This window comes from Somniosus microcephalus, chromosome 18 (genome assembly GCF_052327205.1).
Source record: "Somniosus microcephalus isolate GS21.2 chromosome 18, FLI_Smic_1.0, whole genome shotgun sequence".
NCBI lineage: Eukaryota > Metazoa > Chordata > Chondrichthyes > Squaliformes > Somniosidae > Somniosus > Somniosus microcephalus.
Genome location: NC_141004.1, coordinates 19236153 through 19256538, shown reverse-complemented (window position 1 = coordinate 19256538; position 20386 = coordinate 19236153). Strand labels below are relative to the sequence as shown.

At 44.3% G+C, this 20386-nt stretch overlaps 1 protein-coding gene across 4 annotated transcripts in view; it reads left to right on the top strand.

The window, feature by feature from the left end:
• Positions 1-20386, top strand: part of LOC147105079 (AMP deaminase 2-like) — a 172381-nt gene that overhangs the window by 82148 nt on the left and 69847 nt on the right. For all 4 annotated transcript variants that reach the window (XR_015081674.1, XM_086011145.1, XM_086011147.1 and 1 more), the window contains exons 2-3: positions 7926-8059; positions 14629-14759. Coding sequence is in view for 3 of the 4 variants with exons in the window: in XM_086011145.1 (XP_085867271.1) it covers positions 7926-8059; positions 14629-14759 (265 nt within the window). In the remaining variant the exon portion in view is untranslated. The remainder of the gene's footprint in view (positions 1-7925; positions 8060-14628; positions 14760-20386) is intronic.

Genomic DNA, 20386 nt, shown 5'->3' with positions numbered 1-20386 from the left:
GATGAAGGCGGATGCCTCTTCTCGACGCCCGTTAAACTGCCTTGGATATATCTCTGCCGCAGGGTAAGATCGTCATCGTCGCCACTGTTAAGTCTGTGTGTTCTAGTTATTGTTAATAAGAATCACTGCACACAGACCACAAGAGTAAATTCAACAGGTCTTTACTAGTCGGAGGTCAGGCTGAACTGCCCAATAAATCATTACACAGCACTTATATACCGGTGTGGTCACCACCGGTATTACAGTATACAGCAGCCAAGATAAAGTAGTGCATCTCTTAAAATAGTTCTCTTAAAGGTGGAACGGTTACATACACCACACTTTCCCTTTCCATGGGTGTTTTGTATATTTTTTTGAGGATGAAGCTTTTATCAGAAGGAGGTACATATTTTTTTCTTTACTTTTTAGTCACCACGCACCATTCACAGATGAGAGGAGAGGCAACTTCTTCCTCCACTTTCCTGAGGGGAGGTCGTTGGCCTCTGGCTGAAGTTTTCAGGATCATGGATACAAACCTATGCCGCACAGCTCATGAATTCAGATGTTGGAGCGCTAATAGTTTTTTTTTATTCGTTTCTGTGCTGTTGGTGTCGCTGGCAAGGCCAGCATTTATTGCCCATCCCTAAGTGCCCTTGAGAAAGTGGTGTTGAGCCACCACCTTGAACCGCTGCAGTCTGTGTGGTGAAGGTACTCCCGCAGTTCCAGGATTTTGACCCAGCGACGATGAAGGAATGGCGATATATTTCCAAGTCGGGATGGTGTGTGACTTGGAGGTGGTGGTGGTGTTCCCATGCGCCTGGTGCTCTTGTCCTTCTAGGTGGTAGAGGTCGCGGATTTGGGCGGTGTGCTCTGCCATTGCACACTGTGCATGTTACTATATTTTTAAGTGTCCTCCATTATACATTCTTTTCTCAACTCTGTCTTCCTGTGGCCCCACAAGGGCTAGGTGACGCCAATTAATTGTGAAAATTTACTGTGACCCCACAAGCACAGAAAACACAGATTTATCATTTTCTAAAAAATGAACTATCGTTTAAGAGGGAAAAATGTTATAAATCAAAACATTGGCAACTCCAATTAGGCAGGAGAGCGAGGCTCATTGATGCAGAAGAAAACGAGAAATCAAACCAACAGGGTTGTCAATTTAGATAAACGCATCTGTGGCATATTAACAGCTTGTGATTTCAGTGTCTTTTTGCTTCCCTTTCTTGCTCCTGTGTTAAATATACATCGAGACCATGCGCACAGCATCTGCCTTTTCACTGTGTTTTGCATCACCCCATTGCATTTTAATTTGGTTTATGATTTAATTTGATGTATTCTATTTTTACCATTTTCAATTTTCCTATAATTACAGTAAACATCTGGTTGCTGTAGTTGCCAAAATCTAAAATACTGTCGGCCCGTCTGAGATGGTAGGGATGACATGTTTTGGTTCGAAGTGGCCTTTTTTGTTTTTGTTTTACTTGATGATAAAACAATTTTAATAAAATTATTAAGTGTTTTTGTATGCCATACTTTGTGTTTATTATGAAAGTATGACTCTCTTGTCTTCTGCTGGTTGGTGGACGCACTTTCTGCAGGCAAGAGGATGGGTCGTCCTATCCCGAGCCTCTGCTTTTCCAGATGGCCACGATCATGCATGACAGTAACTCGGCAACGCCTCCCTACCTTTTCCCCCTCTGCCTTTTTAATAGAACAATTTTCCAAGATGGGCAACTTGGCAGACTTGAAGTTGAGTCATTCTTGCACCTTACAGATGAAACCATTTGAAAATCTCCTCGGGTGAGGGCTTACAGATGACTTTAGGCTGCAGTCTGTAGGAAGACCAGTGGAAATATTGTTTGATATTTTACTGCGAGAAGTCTTTCTGTACTGAGACCATAGGTTACAGAGACAGGCAGGCTATCAAAACATGAGCTGGAGTTGGCCTGTGCCTCTGATTCCTTTGCTTGGTGTATGTACTCTAGTCATTTCTCATCAGCCTTGACCATTTTTACATTCAGCGATTTGTTATAAGAGGCTTCGTGCCAAAACTGTGTGCCTGGCAGCCTGGTTCTCTTTCAGAAAGTACCTCTAGTTTACAACCCTAAAATGTCTTCAATGCTACTTCTTGCCAGAAGCCTTTTATGATCAATCTTATCCACTTAATGGCCCAGATTTTGGTGATAAAATAACGCCGCATTTAATGGTGCTTGCCGTTATTGATATGTAAATTGTCCAGCAACTTGTGGCGAGGAAGAGATACCCCGTGAATTGCGAATCGGCAAAAGTTACTGAAGATTACTGAGGCTGAGCACCTCGGGGAAAATGTCAGCTCGCCCTCGACCTCCTAATGAGTTTCATGAAGTTGCTGCTTTTGCATATTAATTGCCCATTAAATTCACCGCAGAAAGTTAAGGCCAGTAAGTACCTGTTTAACCGTGGCTGTAACTCACCTCGGCTTCAGATGCAATGGCATCAGGATCTCAAACACGTTGCTTTGCTGGAGATTTGCCAGCGTCCTCTTGCTGAATATAGCTAGCCAGATCAATAATAAATGATTGCAGCAGCTGAATTTTGCCACTGCAGCAGGATACTGTATGATGATGGCAGATGGTTTGTAGAGAAAACAGAAGAGCATTTGAGTCTTTACTGTTGGCACACAGCCTACGTCTCCTAACCACACCTTTTGCTCACAGTTCCAGCTACATGAAAGTGCAATGTGAAAACTTGGCTGCAGAGGCGATGGGAGTAAATTTAGTTTTTCTTTTAGTGTAGTCATGAAGAATAAATTGTGCTGGAGAGCGAAATGCTTTTTAGGTATGTCTCTCTGGGGAGAGTGAATGGACTCTATATTGGCTGAACAGAAATTGTACAAGTGTAGATTTTTCAGTAGCTTGGCTTCAGAGAGGGTTCAACGTGGTAATGGGTTTTCAAATACAGGAAACTTTTTTTTACCCGGGACCGGCGTGGTGCCGGTTTATCAAAAAGTCCGGATTACAGAGGTATAGTAAAAGGTACGAGAGCCCCATACACGGCCACAGATCCAGGCGTCCCTGTTGCCTAGCAACAGGTGCAGGAACCCCGGTTACACGACCACAGATCCAGGAACAGCCACTAATATGAAGTAAAACTTACCTGAACTTACTCCTAAATTTTGCCGGTTAACAGAGATTTCCGGTTATTTAGGTGCCGGTAAATCGAGAGTTTCCTGTACATCAAATACCCAGTATCATACACAGTAAGAAGCCATTCAGCCCTTTGTGCCCATACCAGCCCTTTGAAAGAGCTCTCCAATTAGGTCCGCTCTTTCCCCATAGCCCTGCAAATTTTTCCCTTCAAGTATTTATCTAATTTCCTTTTAAAAGTTACTATTCCGCTTCAAATACTTCAAAAAGTAAAATCATATTCTGTAATCTATCCACTGGTTCAAACTGAATTGAAACGGGGTGCTGCGTGAATGCACTGTCAGGTCAAAGCCGTGACCAGTGGCGATACTATTCTCCCCAGTCTTTGTTTTAACGGTTGGTTCTAACTCCAGCATCAGAAGGATGTTCATGACCATACCGCTGCCTGACTCAATCTGCTAAATTGAAGGATGGTTTTGCCTTGTGTAGGTTTGGCTGAAGCTGTTGGAACTTGTGTCCCCAAGGTTATTGGCAACTGTTTTATTCATATTAGAATAACATACAAATCCACATTCAGCCATTCCAAGGTGTAATTCTGACGCGCCCCCCCCCCCCCCCCCCCCGCCATCATGGTTCAGAATGGCCTGTTTCTATTATGTTAGACTTATCTGGACAGAATGCCATTCTTTAGGGAGATGGTTAAAGTTCTATTCCGATGTTTGCCTGGCTGGAGCCCGAGCTGTAGCTACCACTATTTTCACCCTGAGATGGGTCTGTGGTGTCCCATCAGTGCATGAAATGTAAAGAGCAGCAGGCTATAAATGGGGGAAGATTACACACTTTCAAAATGTTAACGTTTTGTAACTTTTATCTTTTATAAAGGTTATTTTAACCTAAAAAAAAACCGGTCACAATTTGCGACATCAATATTGCTCAACAGCAGCAATACTGTTCACTTACTGTTAGGTTTTCATCGAATATTTTATAGCCTTTGTGTGTCACAAGCAATGACTGGAGATCTCTAGTCAGCATAACATAAAAGCAAGTAGACCTTTTCAAATGATCAAGTTGCTTGTTTAACGTTTAGCAAATAAACAGGGAATTGTTGTGACCTCTGAAGTGGTCGTCTCCTTTTTGGGATCACTAATAAAGGAATGGTTTTGGGGAAAATAATTCACTGATGAAATAATTACAATAATCCCATTATCTTCACTTTGGCCATCTCCTGCGGAGGCCAATGATGGATACTCTAGCTTTAATGATGAGGTGAATTGCTAATCAGGGCTACTGTACACCGTGTACTGATTGCAAATTGTGGCTGGATTTCAGCTCCTTGCCATTCTGGATGTGTTCCCTGGTTTGCTGAAAGCCCTGTGCTTTGCATTTTAAGAACAATAATTTTTTTTTTAGTCGTGCAAAGAATGTAGAGTAGCATGATAGTGTCAACCGTTGCCTCAGAGTCCGAAGGTTGTGTTTTCAAGTCCCGCTTCGTAGACAAGCACGCAAATCTAGGCAGTCATTCCAGTGCAGTGCTGAGGGAGTGCTGCACTGTCGGAGGTGCCGTCTTTCGGATAAGGCGTTAAACTGAGGCCCCGTCTGCTCTCTCAGGTGGACGTAAAAGATCCCATGGCACTATTTCGAAGAAGAGCAGGGGCGCTATCCCCGGTGTCCTAGCCAATATTTATCCCTCAATCAACATAACAAAAAACAGATTATCTGGTCGTCATCACATTGCTGTTTGTGGGAGCTTGCTGTGTGCAAATTGGCTGCCGCGTTTCCTACTTTGCAACAGTGACTACACTTCAAAAGTAGCTGTAAAGCGCTTTGGGACATCCTGAGGATGTAAAACATAGAAACATAGAAGATAGGAGCAGGAGTAGGCCATTCGGCCCTTCGAGCCTGCTCCGCCATTCAATGAGATCATGGCTGATCATCCAAATTCAGTACCCTGTCCCTGCCTTCTCCCCATATCCCTTGATCCCTTTAGCCTCAAGAAATATATCCAACTCTTTCTTGAATATATTTAATGAACTGACCTCCACCACCCTCTGTGGTAGAGAATTCCACAGGTTCACCACTCTCCGGGTGAAGAAATTCCTCCTCATTTCAGTCCTAAATGGCTTACCCCTTATCCTTAGACTATGACCCCTGGTTCTGGACTCCCCGGCCATCAGAAACATCCTTCCTGCATCTAGTCTGTCCAGACCTGACAGAATTTTATAGGTTTCGATGAGATCCCCTCTCAATCTTCTAAACTCCAGTGAGTATAAGCCCAATCGACACAATCTCTCCTCGTACGTCATTCCTGCCATCCCAGGTATCAGCCTGGTGAATCTTCGCTGCACTCCCTCCATGACAAGAACGTCCTTCCTCAGGTAAGGTGACCAAAACTGCACACAGTACTCCAAGGTGCGGTCTCACCAAGGCACTGTATAAAATGCAAGTCTTTCTTTCTTTGATGTTGCAGTGAATGGTCACATTCAAGTTAATAGCTGGACTTTCCTGCATGTGCAGTTCTGCTTCTCAGCTATGCTATCAGGGTGAGGGTGTGGGGGGACGAGGGGGAGAAAGGAGCCAAGAGTAGATGCTTCCCATCACTGAAGGACAGTCATTTGCAAATTTTCAAATGCAAATTTACACTACTATCACAGAATGCCAGCTGCTGCTTCTCTCCTCTTTTTGCTCCACTGGTTTTAACTGCTTGAATTCTGTGATCCTTGAGGTTTGGGGGGGTTGTGCAGGTATTGGTGGATAAATCCTAAATCCATCAACAGTAGCATAGAGACCCCCCCCCCCCCCTCCAAGAAGTAAGAAGCAGCTGGCATTGCAACGGATCTAGGGTGGAGCAGCATTGGAGAGTGGCAAATCCAGCCAGTGGAAAGCACGGAGTTTGGCCAGTGTGGAATGGGAGAGACGCAGGGAGCTCAAGTAATGTAGAACAGGAGAGAAGTAGAAAGTTCGGCCAGCATAGATTGGGAGAGAAGCAGCGAACTGGTGTTCCAAAATAGACTTGTACCCAGAGCAGTACAGTAATAGTTCCTCCTTGACCAGGTGAGCAGCAGTTGTTAAATGTCGAAGGTTCCTGAACTTGGGAAACAAAGCAACATTAAAAAAAAATATTGAATACAGGATGCATTTTATGGAGGGATAAATCTTTTTGAATTTGCCTTATTTTGTAGAAGATGAAGGACTTCATAGGACTTTCCTTCAGCATCCAAAGGGTTTGAACTGCTCTGCGTTTGTGATAACACATCCGCATGAATTCCTCTGTAGGTTCTTAATGCATTTATTAACCCATTGGGTTAATGAATGTGTTAAATAGCACACAACTTCATATGAATGCACTAACCTATTTAGTTCCAAATATCACTGAGCAATTGCAACCCACAAGTGGGGTAAAGTCGAGATGAGACAGATTGTGCATGATGGCGAGGATGAGTGGGCTGGTGAGCTGAACACCCATTCCACACTTTTTATGCTGTCCGTCAGTCAAGATTATGAATGAATGTAAAATGTGGATGAATTGTCATGTATGACGAAATGCGCACTGTCAGCAGGGCCGGATCGGTCTTGGTCAGATTTTTGGCCTCTGCTTCTGACCGCCACTGCCGCCACCATTGTTCCCTTGGCACTTGAATCTATTTTCACGGAGATCTGGCCGAAAACCGACTACTTTATCACGGTCTTGCTCCTGAGTTTCTGCCCCTGCTCCTGTACAGGAGGTTGGTTAACATAGGCATTAAAGTACTGTAAAAGCCATTTGGAAAATCTATCCCAATCTTTTATTGCCCTTATTGAGGAATTACACGTGGGCCATGCCTTTAAAAATAAATTCCCCTGCCTTCCCTCCCACTTCCCATGAGAGCTAACTTGTGCTGGATATAGTTCCATGGGTAGTAGCTACCCTCTGGCAAGTGTAAGCCCAGACAATGAATGTTGGCATGATGTCAATAATGGGGCAGGGATCAGGAAATCCGAGTCGACGCTGTTCATCTCCACACACAGCACACTCCAGCAGGACTCGACAGATCTAGATCTGGATGCCCTTTCTCTGCCCCACTTAACCCAGGGGCACTGAGGCCTAACCCAGAGGCACTGAGGCCACTTGCAGTGCGATTACTGTTGCACTGGCTGAGAGGGACATCACTCTGACCCGGATCCTTTTTTCATCTAGTTCCACCTTGTGCATTGCATTCATCAACTGATCTTTAAAGAAAGTCCAGATTATGCTTATTTACTGGGTACTGCCCGCATTGTGTTTTCTGCTCCCAAATTTTGATATCAAGGAGTGCAGTAGGACACTTCAGATTCTGGCTGTTGTACTTGAGGCGAAGCATAGGAACAAAGTATTCCAGGGTAAGATAAGTGCCTTTATCGTTTATAAGCTTACTGACATCAATTCAGCAGAAATGTTGGTCTTGTTTGTTTACCTCTGTCCATCAGTGGGCTCATGTTTGATTTAAAAATGTTTCATTTCCATTTTGATTACATTAGGATTGACAGACTAATACACAAATCACTTTGATAATGTTTTAAAGCATTACCGCTTGGTCCATAGGGACCTGTATGTGGTAATTGCTTGGCAACCACTGTCATGGAACTTGACCATTGTAGACTATAAAATGTACAATTCTACATTAACTCTGATAAAGGAAGTGGTAACCTAGGCAATTTGAATGTGAGGAATAAATGATAAGATGCGGTATTATGTTTTATTCATATCCAGTTTTAATATCCTTTTACTCCCTTTTTTGGAGGCGCGACAGTGCTGCAAGCCTTTGATCAAAATCTCTCTCTCTTTATTTGCTTACACAGATGTGCACAACAAAGCAGAAACTCTGAAGCAAATTCATTGCTCTCAGTCACTTCCTGGAACTCCACTCTCTTTGAAAACTTTTCCCATCCATCTCCCTACATCCATGGATGGAAAGTATAAGGAGATCGCAGAGGTGAGTGTTACCTTTCAGCAGCCTAAATGTTGCGGATTTTGTTGCAGGCTGGTTTTTAATTTCTGTTTTCAGGACTAATGCGCGAGCGTTTAGAAGCTAATTAACATTGGCTTTTGCTCCATGAATGGTAAAAGCTAGATGACATGACAAAAAAAAATGTTAATGTTTGAGTACTGTGTCCTGTCTATCTTTTGTGTTTTCTGCCCATCTTTTCCGGAACTCCATGCTGCATTTCCTCTAATCAGGTTTCCACCCCTGCTATAGTACCGAAATGGCTCTCATCAAAGTCACAAATTACATCCTGTGTGACTGCGACAGTGGCAAACTATCCCTCCTCGTCCTTCTCAACTTGTCTGCAGCCTTTGAAATAGAAACATAGAAACATAGAAGATAGGAGCAGGAGTAGGCCATTCGGCCCCTTGAGCCTGCTCCGCCATTCAATGCGATCATGGCTGATCATCCAAATTCAGTACCCGGTCCCTGCTTTCTCCCCATACCCCTGGATCCCTTTAGCCTTAAGAAATATATCCAACTCCTTCTTGAATATATTTAATGAATTGGCTTCTACTGCCTTCTGTGGTAGAGAATTCCACAGGTTCACCACTCTGGGTGAAGAAATTCCTCCTCATTTCTGTCCTAAATGGCCTACCCCTTATCCTTAGACTGTGACCCCTGGTTCTGGACTCCTTGACCATCGGGAACATCCTTCCTGCATCTAGTCTGTCCAGTCCTGTCAGAATTTTATAAGTTTCAATGAGATCCCCTCTCATTCTTCTAAACTCCAGCGAGTACAAGCCCAATCGACCCAATCTCTCTTCATACGTCATTCCTGCCATCCCAGGTATCAGCCTGGTGAACCTTCGCTGAACTCCTTCCATGGCAAGAACATCCTTCCTCACATAAGGCGACCAAAACTGCACACAATACTCAAGGTGTGGTCTCACCAAGGCCCTGTACAACTGCAGCAAGACATCCTTGTTCCTGTACTCAAACCCTCTCGCTACGAAGGCCAACATACCATTAGCCTTCTTAGCCGCCTGCTGCACCTGCATGCTTACCTTCAGCGACTGGTGCACAAGGACACCCAGGTCTCGTTGCACTTCCCTTTCTCCCAATTGCCATTCAGATAATCTGTCTTCCTGTTTTTGCCACCAAAGTGGATAACCTCACGTTATCCACGTTATATTGCATCTGCCATGCTTCTGCCCAATCACCCAACCTGTCCAAATCATCCTGGAGTTTCTCGGCATCCTCCTCACAGCACACACGCCCACCCAGCTTTGTGTCGTCTGCAAATTTGGAGATATTACATCTAGTTCCCTCGTCTAGATCATTAATACAGGTAGACTATCCTTTATCCGAAAACCTTGGGACCAGCTGAGTTTCGGTTTTCGGAATTTTTCGGATTTCAGAAGGTATTGGGAAATTTGTCGGGGGTCGGGGTCGGGGTCGGCGGGGGGTCGGGGTCGGGGGGGAGAAAAGAATATCGGACGGGCCGCTGCAGCTATCAGACGGGCCGCTGTATTGTTGGGTTCACTCTCCCGGTACCTCCTTCACACTGCCCGGCTCGGCCTGCAATCTCCTACCCAGGAGGGAACTCTGTGACTCTCTGCCCTGCTCAGCGTAAGTCGTGCGCCACTCTGGTCATGTCGTGCGCACGACTTACGCTGAACGAAAAAACTTTCGGTTTTTAGAGGTTTTCGGTTTTCGGAAGTTCGGATAAAGGATAGTCTATCCTTTATCCGAAAACCTTGGGACCAGCCGTGTTTCGGAAAATTTCGTATTTCGTATTACGGGGCAGCACCCCGTAAGCCACCACATTAATATTTCTGCAGCGAACCTTATGAATACCTGTATTCACACTGAGTGGGATAAATAAAGACTATAAATACTGTAGTATTACAGGGATAAATACTCTAGTACAGTTTATTTGTAAGGAAAACATTCAGTAAATCTTCAAACATATACAGGTACAAACTAAGCTAAATACCTGTACATATACATGCAGTAAAGGTACATTACATCTGGCTTGAGGATCTTGGAGAAGAGGGTACATCAGTGTTGTCATCGTCGTCATCAGGTTGGAGTCGGACATCTGAAGATGGGCCAGGAACAGGATTCTCAAGTGATGAAGCAGCACTACGACAGACGACCTTTTTAAAGACTTCTTCCAGTGTCATCTGTCTCATTAACATTGGTTTCTGTCTAAGCAGTCTCTCTTTAATTGAGTAAACTTGCATAATCTCTTGCTCACTGATAAATGCACGTTGTTCAAGGCCAGCAATTAACTGATCACACATTGTCACCATATCGTCTATGGGGATTTTTTTCACCTGTGTTCACAATGTCATCATCATCATCATCAGTACTGTCCTCATGCTTGTCTTTATTTAACACCATTTCAGCAATTTCCCCATCACTCAACGAATGCACAATAGGTGCATCATTGTCAATGTTCAGCACTTCTTCGATGTCAGCTTCCTCTAACTTATTTACACTTTCAGATGATAAACCTTTGGCATAAGTAAGGAGGTTTGATATCATCATCATCTTCTCCTGACTGACAGGAAATCCTTCAAAATCTTCATCTGCAGGTCCATCTTCATGAAACACCGTTGAAGGCCAAAGTCTGTGCCAAGCATTTATTAATGTTGGTTTGTCAACATCGTTCCAAGCATTAGCAACTGCGTAAATGGCATCCTTAACATTGAACTCTTTCAGGAAGCTTTGGATTCCTATGCCTCTGTTGATTGCATCAAGCATAGAGTTAAAAAAAAACGTCTTTATACTTGCTCTTCATGGAGCGTAAAATTCCTTGGTCACATTAGGGAGAAAGTTAATGCCGAAAACATAACTTTTCACAAGAAGTTCAGGAGGGGGATGTGCGGAGCAGTTGTCCAGGAACAATAAAATTTTGCAGTTTTCTTCCAGTCCAACTTGTCTGCAATGAGCTCGTGTCGCTGGTACGAAGTGGTTATTGAACCAGTGAGAAAATATTCCTCTGGTTACCCATGCTTTCTTGCTCGCATAATAATGCACAGGTAAATTGCATACACCTTTCAAACATCTCGGATGTTGGCTTTTTCCAATCACTACCAACTTTAACTTGGGTGTGCCTGCAGCATTGGCACACCCAAGAACAGCCAACCTGTCCTCCGCATCCTTAAAACCTGCTGGTGCACTCTCATCAGTCGTTGCTAATGTTTTTCTAGGAACGTAGCGCCAGAACAGAGCTGTTTCATCAGCATTGTAAATTTGTTCAGGACCGAGGTTTTCATCAGATATTATTTTGGCAAATTCGTCTATGTAATTTTCAGCTGCTTCATGATCAGCAGAAGCTTTTTCACCACAGATTTTCAGATATTTTATACCATGACGCTTCTTAAATTTATGCAGCCAACCTTCTGAATATTCACACTCAACTTCAATGTTCAGTTCTTCATGGTATATTCTAGCTTGTTTCATGACCATCAAACCAGTCAGTGGCACACGTTCACCTCTGCGTTGTCGAATCCACTCAATCAGCACACGGTCAAGATCTTCATTTTTTGCCCTATGCAATGTTTTCCTACTTTTCATTAGTTTATGGTCATCACTGTCAGTGTAAAACTTCAACAACTTGTCTTTCTGTTTCTTTAAGTCATATATGGTGGTAGTTCCCACACCATATTCTTCAGTAAGACGTCGCACAGACACACCACGATCAAGCTTCTGCAATAACTCCACTTTCTGCAATATCGATAATGAGAGATGCTTCCTTCTCTGCTTCTCACTGTTACCCATAGGGGGATCTGCAGCTCTTTTTAGCATTTTCACAAATCATAAAAAACCAACAAATATCAGAGAGCAGCAGGTGCACGTGTGACAGCGCTGAGACACAACTGACGCCTCACACCTGCGTGGGTCAAGCATCGGCTGCGTCGGGTCATGTTTTGCGCCACTCTGGTCATGTCGTGCGCACGACTTACGCTTCACGAAAAAACTTTCGGTTTTCAGAGGTTTTCGGTTTTCGGAAGTGCGGATAAAGGATAGTCTACCTGTATATATTGTGAATAGCTGGGGTCCAAGGACCAATCCCTGCGGTACCACACTAGTCACTATGAATCTTTATAAAACACTGGTTCGGCCTCAACTGGAGTACTATGTCCAATTCTGTGCACCGCACTTTAGGAAAGATGTGAAGGCCTTAGAGAGGGTGCAGAAAAGATTTACAAGAATGGTTCCAAGGATAAGGGACTTCAGTTATGTGGATGGACCAGAGAAACTGGGATTGTTCTCCTTAGAGCAGAGAAGGTTGAGAGGAGATTTGATAGAGGTGTTCAAAATCATGATGGGTCTAGACAGAGTAGATGGTGAGAAACTGTTCCTGTTAGCGGAAGGGTCGAGAACCAGAGGACACAGATTTAAGGTGATTGGTAAAAGAACCAAAGGTGACATGAGGGAAAAACTTTTTTCCTCAGTGAGTGGTTAGGATCTGGAATGCTGTACTGACCTCGCTAGACGTGCTCCTATCTAGTTATCCAGCAAGTTAAACACTTATTCAAAATAATTCCTCGTGAAGCCGTTTGCTGTTTTGAAGCTTTACTTGAACAAATTTGTGAAACTGTAAACAAAGAAGAAGTATGTTTTGTACATAAAACTAAGTACTATACATTCGATATTACATAAGATATAACATATTTACAACAGTAGAATAGACTAATTGTATAACTAACTAACATTTGGACTAACTTCTGTAACTATCAAATATTAACCTTTTATAAACATAATAGTGTTATCAAAATACTACACTGACAAAGTTACTATCATGCTAATAGACAAAGATACTCACAGATATTGCACCTGGCCTAACATAGAAGATCAGATTACATTGGATTGCAAATCCTTCATGGAATTCTCCATTACTCAAGCCAGGTTCTTCCTGGAATTCCACTTCCTGGGTCGCACAGGAAGAAAGGTAGAAAGGTCAAATGACCTCTCACACAGGTAGAAAGGTCAAATGACCTCTCCTCCCACACAAACACTGCTAACACATAACCACCGCCAGAGGGTGCTATCTGCATATAAAATGTCCATAATGTCCATAACAAATGCACTGCCTGAAAGGGTGGAGGAGGCAGATTCAATTGTGGCTTTCAAAAGGGAATTGGATAAGTACCTGAAGGAAAAAAATTTGCAGGGCTACGGGGAAAAGGCGGGGGTGTGGGACTAGCTGAGGTGCTTTTGCAGAGAGCCGGCGCGGACTCGATGGGCCGAATGGCGGCCTCCTGTGCTGTAACCATTCTATGATTCTACTTTCTTGGGCTGAAGCAGACTGTTTGCAGACTCTGCATCCTATTTGACCCTGAGCTGAGCTTCCGACCCTCCCCCACCCCCCCATAGCCTCTCCGACACAAAGACCACCAAGTTCAGTTCATCCAAAACTCTGCTGCCTGTATCCTATTCCATCACCGCTGTCCTCGTTGACCTCCATTGCCACCTGTTTCCTCAACGTCTCAGTTTTAAAATTCTCATCCTTGTGATTAAATCTCTTCATGCCCTGGCCACTCACTCTCCAGTTGTAGAGGCGGAGGGGTTTATCAGGAGAGAATTCTGAAGTGTGGAGCCGAAGCTGCTGAAAGTACAGCCCCAAATTGTGGAGATGAAGGGAGGGGGCCTTGTCGCCAAGCAGTTATCAGTTCGCACTTCCAGCAATTTGCAATGCCAACATTTTTGGAGCTGAAGGGCGCGGAAAAAAATCTTAACAAACTGGGCACGCCGCAAGATGCCCTGCTCCAGCAAATTCTGGGCCATTATAAGCAGAAGCTGTGTAAGGAAACACAAAATCAAGAAAGTAAACTTTTGTTGCACGCAGCTCAATGTGCTTCTGAGATGCTTTATAAAATGCCCTGTGAGACTGTTGCACTGTAGTGATAAGAAACTAATTTGTGTATGGAGAGAATAAAATGATTGTAATTTACTGATCAAAATCTTATTCATCATGCAGTGCTCATGTTTTGCATTGCCATGTGACCAAAGATTAATAAATTCCATTCAACTACCCAGTTAGAGTGCACGCAGATTGATCTACAATTGCATAATGGTGAAAATGGGAGTGCCACTTTTTGATTCCCATATTGTGGAATTCCTTAGCTCCATTATTTTTTTCCATCATACTACAATTGACGTACTTAAAACCTGAGCTTGGAGTTGCTTAACTATAATTACTTAATTTACCTCGTCTCCTCTCCTATTCTTCTCAAACCTGGTGTCCCACTGCAAGCTTTGGCCCTTGTATTTAGGTTTATCGATTTTATTTAAAAAAAAAAAATGTTCATGCTTCATAATGAATAAAGCATTTCCCCTATGACTTCGCTTTGTTGGCTGAAATTCCGACAAAGCCAGCACTGCGGCAAGTCCATTCTTTGACCTTTTTTTACCAGCGTGGAATATGAGCCTCTATCCACACTCTACTATGAATTATTTGTATCCTGCATGAATAATTACTATGCTGGTAGTTTCAAATGCATCTTGTATGGCATGAGAAAGTTTCTTTGAATGCTTTTTTTGTTCTTTATTTATTGCCTCAGGAGCTGTTCACCCGATCCTTGACGGAGAGTGACATGAGGACTGCTCCGTACGAATTTCCAGAGGAGAGTCCCATCGAACAGCTGGAGGAGAGACGACAACGTTTGGAACGTCAAATCAGCCAGGATGTGAGGTAAGCTGAATTGTCGTGCTAACTTGAGGTTTGATGCCCTTTTATCAGTTTGCTCTATCAGATAATGTAACAAAAGAACTTTGCAGTGAGCAGTTATTTACCGCGAGGGCTGTGCCAACTAATTGAAAGGTAATAAGGAAGATGGGTGTGGAAAATGTTGCAATAGTTCAGAGACCGGAATTAAGACACACTGAGGCAGATTAGAAGGAATGTTGCACTGTGTCCACCTTTAGTTCTACAATGGCTTGAGTCTTGCATGGATTGGGAGCTGAATAATTGAATCAAATATGTATGAAATATTATACGATTGCAATACCAGTATGCTTGATATCTGTAAGTTAATCATCATACCAGTAAATCGATTAGAGTTAATTGGCACAGCCTTATTAGAAACAGAAACATAGAAGATAGGAGCAGGAGTCGGCCATTCGGCCCCTCGAGCCTGCTCCGCCATTCAATGAGATCATGGCTGATCATCCAAATTCAGTACCCTGTCCCCGCCTTCTCCCCATATCCCTTGATCCCTTTAGCCTTAAGAAATATATCCAACTCCTTCTTGAATATATTTAATGAACTGGCCTCCACCGCCCTCTGTGGCAGAGAATTCCACAGGTTCACCACTCTCTGGGTGAAGAAATTCCTCCTCATTTCAGTCCTAAATGGCTTACCCCTTATCCTTAGACTATGACCCCTGGTTCTGGACTCCCCGGCCATCAGAAACATCCTTCCTGCATCTAGTCTGTCCAGGCCTGACAGAATTTTATAGGTTTCGATGAGATCCCCTCTCAATCTTCTAAACTCCAGTGAGTATAAGCCCAATCGACACAATCTCTCCTCATACGTCATTCCTGCCATCCCAGGTATCAGCCTGGTGAATCTTCACTGCACTCCCCCCATGGCAAGAACGTCCTTCCTCAGGTAAGGTGACCAGAACTGCACACAATACTCAAGGTGCAGTCTCACCAAGGCCCTGTACAACTGCAGCAAGACATCCTTGTTCTTGTACTCGAACCCTCTTGCTACGAAGGCCAGCATACCATTTGCCTTCTTAACCGCCTGCTGCACCTGCATGCTTACCTTCAGCGACTGGTGCACAAGGACACCCAGGTCTCTTTGCACTTCCCCTTCTCCCAATCTATTGCCATTCAAATAATAATCTGCCTTCCTGTTTTTGCCACCAAAGTGGATAACCTCACATTTATCCACATTATAGTGCATTTGCCATGTTTCTGCCCATTTGCCATGTTTCTGCCCATTTGCCATGTTTCTGCCCAATCACCCAACCTGTCCAAATCGTACTGGAGTTTCATGACATCCTCCTCACAGCATACCCTCCCACCCAGCTTTGTGTCGTCTGCAAATTTGGAGATATTACATCCAATTCCCTCGTCCAGATCATTAATATATATTGTGAACAGCTGGGGTCCTAGGACCGATCCTTGCGGTACCCCACTAGTCACTGCCTGCCACTCGGAAAACGACCCGTTTATTCCAACTCTTTGCTTTCTGTCCGCCAACCAGTTCTCTATCCAAGTCAATACCTTGCCCCCAATCCCATGTGCCTTAATTTTGCACGCTAACCTCTTATGCGGGACCTTATCGAAAGCCTTCTGAAAGTCCAAATACACCACATCCACTGGTTCTCCCTTATCTATTTTACCAGTTACATCCTCAAAAAACTCCAGTAGATTAGTCAAGCATGATTTACCTTTTATAAATCCATGTTGACTTTGTCCGATCCTGTCACTGCTTTCCAAGTGCTCTGCTATTACATCTTTTATAATGGACTCTAGCATTTTCCCCACTACCGATGTCAGGCTTACCGGTCTATAATTCCCCGCTTTTTCTCTGCCACCTTTTTTGAATAGTGGGGTAACATTAGCTACCCTCCAATCCCTGGGTACTGTTCCAGAGTCTATCGAGTTCTGGAAGAAGACCAGCAATGCATCTACTATTTCTAGGGCCACTTCCTTAAGCACCCTGGGATGTAGATTATCAGGCCCTGGGGATTTATCGGCCTTCAGTCCCATCAATTTACCTAACACCATTTCCCTACAAATACTGATTTCTTTCAGTTCCACCCTTTCATCAGACCCTATGTTCCCCGGTATTTCTGGGAGGCTATTTGTGTCCTCCTTTGTGAAGACAGAACCAAAATATGTATTTAGTTGGTCTGCCATTTCTTTGCTCCCCATTATAAATTCCCCCGATTCTGACTGCAAGGGACCTACGCTTGACTTCCCCAATCTTTTTCTCTTCGCATATCTATAAAAGCTTTTACAGTCAGTTTTTATGTTCCCTGCAAGCTTACTCTCATATTCTATTTTCCCTTTCTTAATTAATCCCTTTGTCCTCCTTTGTTGAATCCTAAACTGCTCCCAATCCTCAGGATTATTGCTTTTTCTGGCCAATTTGTATGTCCTCTCCTTGGATCTTATGCTATCCCTAATTTCCCTTGTTAGCCACGGCTGAGTCACCTTTTTTGTTTTATTTTTTATGCCAAACTGGGATGAACAACTTCTGTAGTTCATCCATTCGGTCTTTGAATGTTTGCCATTGCCTATCCACCGTCAACCCTTTGAATGCCATTCCCCAATCAATCTTACCCAACTCGCTCCTCAGACCATCGTAGTTTCCTTTTTTTTAAATTGAGGACCCTAGTTTCTGAGTCAACTACTTCATTCTCCATCTTAATGAAGAATTCGATCATATTATGATCGCTCCGACCCAAGGGGCCTCGTACAACAAGGTTGCTAATTAATCCTTTCTCGTTACATAATACCCAGTCTAAGATGGCCTGATCTCTGGTTGGTTCCTCGACATATTGGTCCAGGAAACCATCCCGTAAACACTCCAGGAATTCCTCCTCCACAGTATTGTTACTAATTTGGTTAGCCCAATCTATATGTAGATTAAAGTCACCCATGATGACTGCTGTGCCCTTATTGCACGCTTCTTTAATTTCCCTTTTAATGCCGTCCCCAACCTCCGCCTTACTGTTTGGAGGTCTATATACCACTCCCACTAATATTTTTTTCCCCTTAGTATTTCTCAATTCTACCCATACAGATTCCACATCATCAGAGCTAATATCCTTCATTACAATTGTGTTAATCCCTTCTTTAACCAGTAATGCTACCCCTCCTCCCTTTTCCTTTTTGCCTATCTTTCCTGAATATCGAATACCTCTGGATGTTGAGTTCCCAGTCTTGGCCATCCTTGCGCCACGTTTCCGTAATCCCAACCAAATCATATTCGTTTACCTCTAATTTGCGCAGCCAAATGATCCACCTTATTACAAATGCTCCTTGCATTAAGACACAAAGCCTTCAGGCTTGTTTTTTTAACGCTCTTAGACCTATTAGAATTATTACTTACTGTGGCCACGTTTGATTTAAACCGTTGATTTCTCTGACTGCCACTTTTTTGTTTTTCTCCTTCCTAGTTTCCCTTTCCTCTGTCTCCCTGCTCAGGTTCCCAACCCCCTTCCATTTTAGTTTAAACCCTCCCCCACAGCACTAGTAAACACTCCCCCCTAGGACATCGGTTCCAGCCCTGCCCAGGTGCAGACCGTCCGGTTTGAACTGGTCCCACCTCCCTCAGAACCGGTTCCAATGTCCCAGGAACTTGAATCCCTCCCCCTGGCACCATTCCTCTAGCCACGTATTCATCTGAAGTATCCTTCTATTTCTACTCTGACTAGTACGTGGCACTGGTAGCAATGCTGAGATTACTACCTTTTTTGAGGTCCTGTTTTTTAATTTACCTCCTAACTCCCTATATTCCGCTTTTAGGACCTCATCCTGCTTTTTACCTATATCGTTGGTGCCTATATGCACCTAGACAACTGGCTGTTCACCCTCCCCTTCCAAGATGTTCTGCAGCCGCTCCGAGACATCCTTGACCCTTGCACCAGGGAGGCAACACACCATCCTGGAGTCTCGTTTGCGGCCGCAGAAACGCCTATCTATTCCCCTTACAATTGAATCCCCTATTACTATAGCTCTACCACTCTTTTTCCTCCCATTCTGTGCAGCAGAGCCACCGCTGGTGCCAGGAAGTTGGCTGCTGCTGCCTTCCTCTGATAAGCCATCCCCCCCCCCCCCCCCCCAACAGTACTCAAAGTGGTATATCCGTTGGAGAGGGGGGTGGCCACAGGGGACCCCTGCACTACCTGCCTGCGCCTAGTACTCTGCCTGTTGGTCACCCGTTCCCTTTCTTCCTGTCCAACCTCTACCTGTGGTGTGTCCAACTCCCTAAATGTGCTATTCACGATGTCCCGAGCATCGTGAACGCTCCAGTATGCATCCAATCGCAGCTCCAGTGCCACAATGCGGTCTGTCAGTCACTGCAGCTGGATGCACTTCCTGCACACGTAGTTGTCAGAGACACAGGAAGTGTCCCTGAATTCCCACATTTCGCAGGAGGAGCAGATCACAGGGCCGGGCTGTCCTGCCATGACTTACCCTTTAATTAATTGAGTTTAAATTAAATCAATCAATCCCACTAATTACACTACAGTTAAATAGTTTACCAACAGTCCCCGCTACACCAGAGAGACCTTAGAAACTATAAAACAGAGTTAAAGTTTAAAAGAGAGAAATACTCACCAACCAATCACTTACCTGCTTCCTGCTGACGTCACACTTGGATTACTTTTTACCTCTCTCCCGGAACCTGGATTGGTCGGGCCTCTGGTGCTCCCTCGCAGGTCCGCTGCCTCTCCGGTCTCGGGGCGCTGGGCCTCGCTGCCTCGGGCTGCTCCTTTTTATCCTCCGCCGCCTCTGGTGATCCCTCGCATGTCCGCTGCCTCTCCGGTCTCGGGGCGCTGGGCCTCGCTGCCTCGGGCTGCTCCTTTTATCCTCCGCCGCCTCTGGTGCTCCCTCGCGGGTCTGCTGCCTCTCCGGTCTCGGGGCGCTGGGCCTCGCTGCCTCGGGCTGCTCCTTTTATCCTCCGCCGCCCCTGGTGATCCCTCGCAGGTCCGCTGCCTCTCCGGTCTCGGGGCGCTGGGCCTCGCTGCCTCGGACTGCTCCTTTTATCCTCCGCCGCCTCTGGTGATCCCTCGCAGGTCCGCTGCCTCTCCGGTCTCTTTAATTTTCCCTTCACTTGTTGATTTTTTTTGTTGTTGATTTTTGATATCTTATTGGATCTCTGAATTCCCTCTGAATAAAAATCCATCCATTAAGGAATTATTGTGGATTTCTTTTTTGAAGTACACATTTAGTAATGGCTATTTATTTTGAATGTGAAATACACCATTATCTTCAGGTGGCCCAATATTACAAAGTTCGAGCCTCCCAGCCAGAGCGATATGGGTTCAAAGTCTCAGGACTGCCTGTTGCTAAGACATGCCGATCGCAGTTACTAATACTAAATGGAAGAGAAAAAACTGACCAGATCTTGTCTTATCACATTGACAAATAGCAAATCGGTTTACTTGTATAATCCTTTAGGTTTTTTGAATGAAAAGTGCTGGCTGATTTTATAATAGGACTTGCTCACTTGTCAGCGAGGGAATACTAGTTGAAAAAGCCACAGTTCCACACTGATAAACCATGTGGAGGTTTGACCAGGAGTATGACTTAGCTGTGTGTGCTGAAAGTATAAATCATATTTGCTGTTTAGAT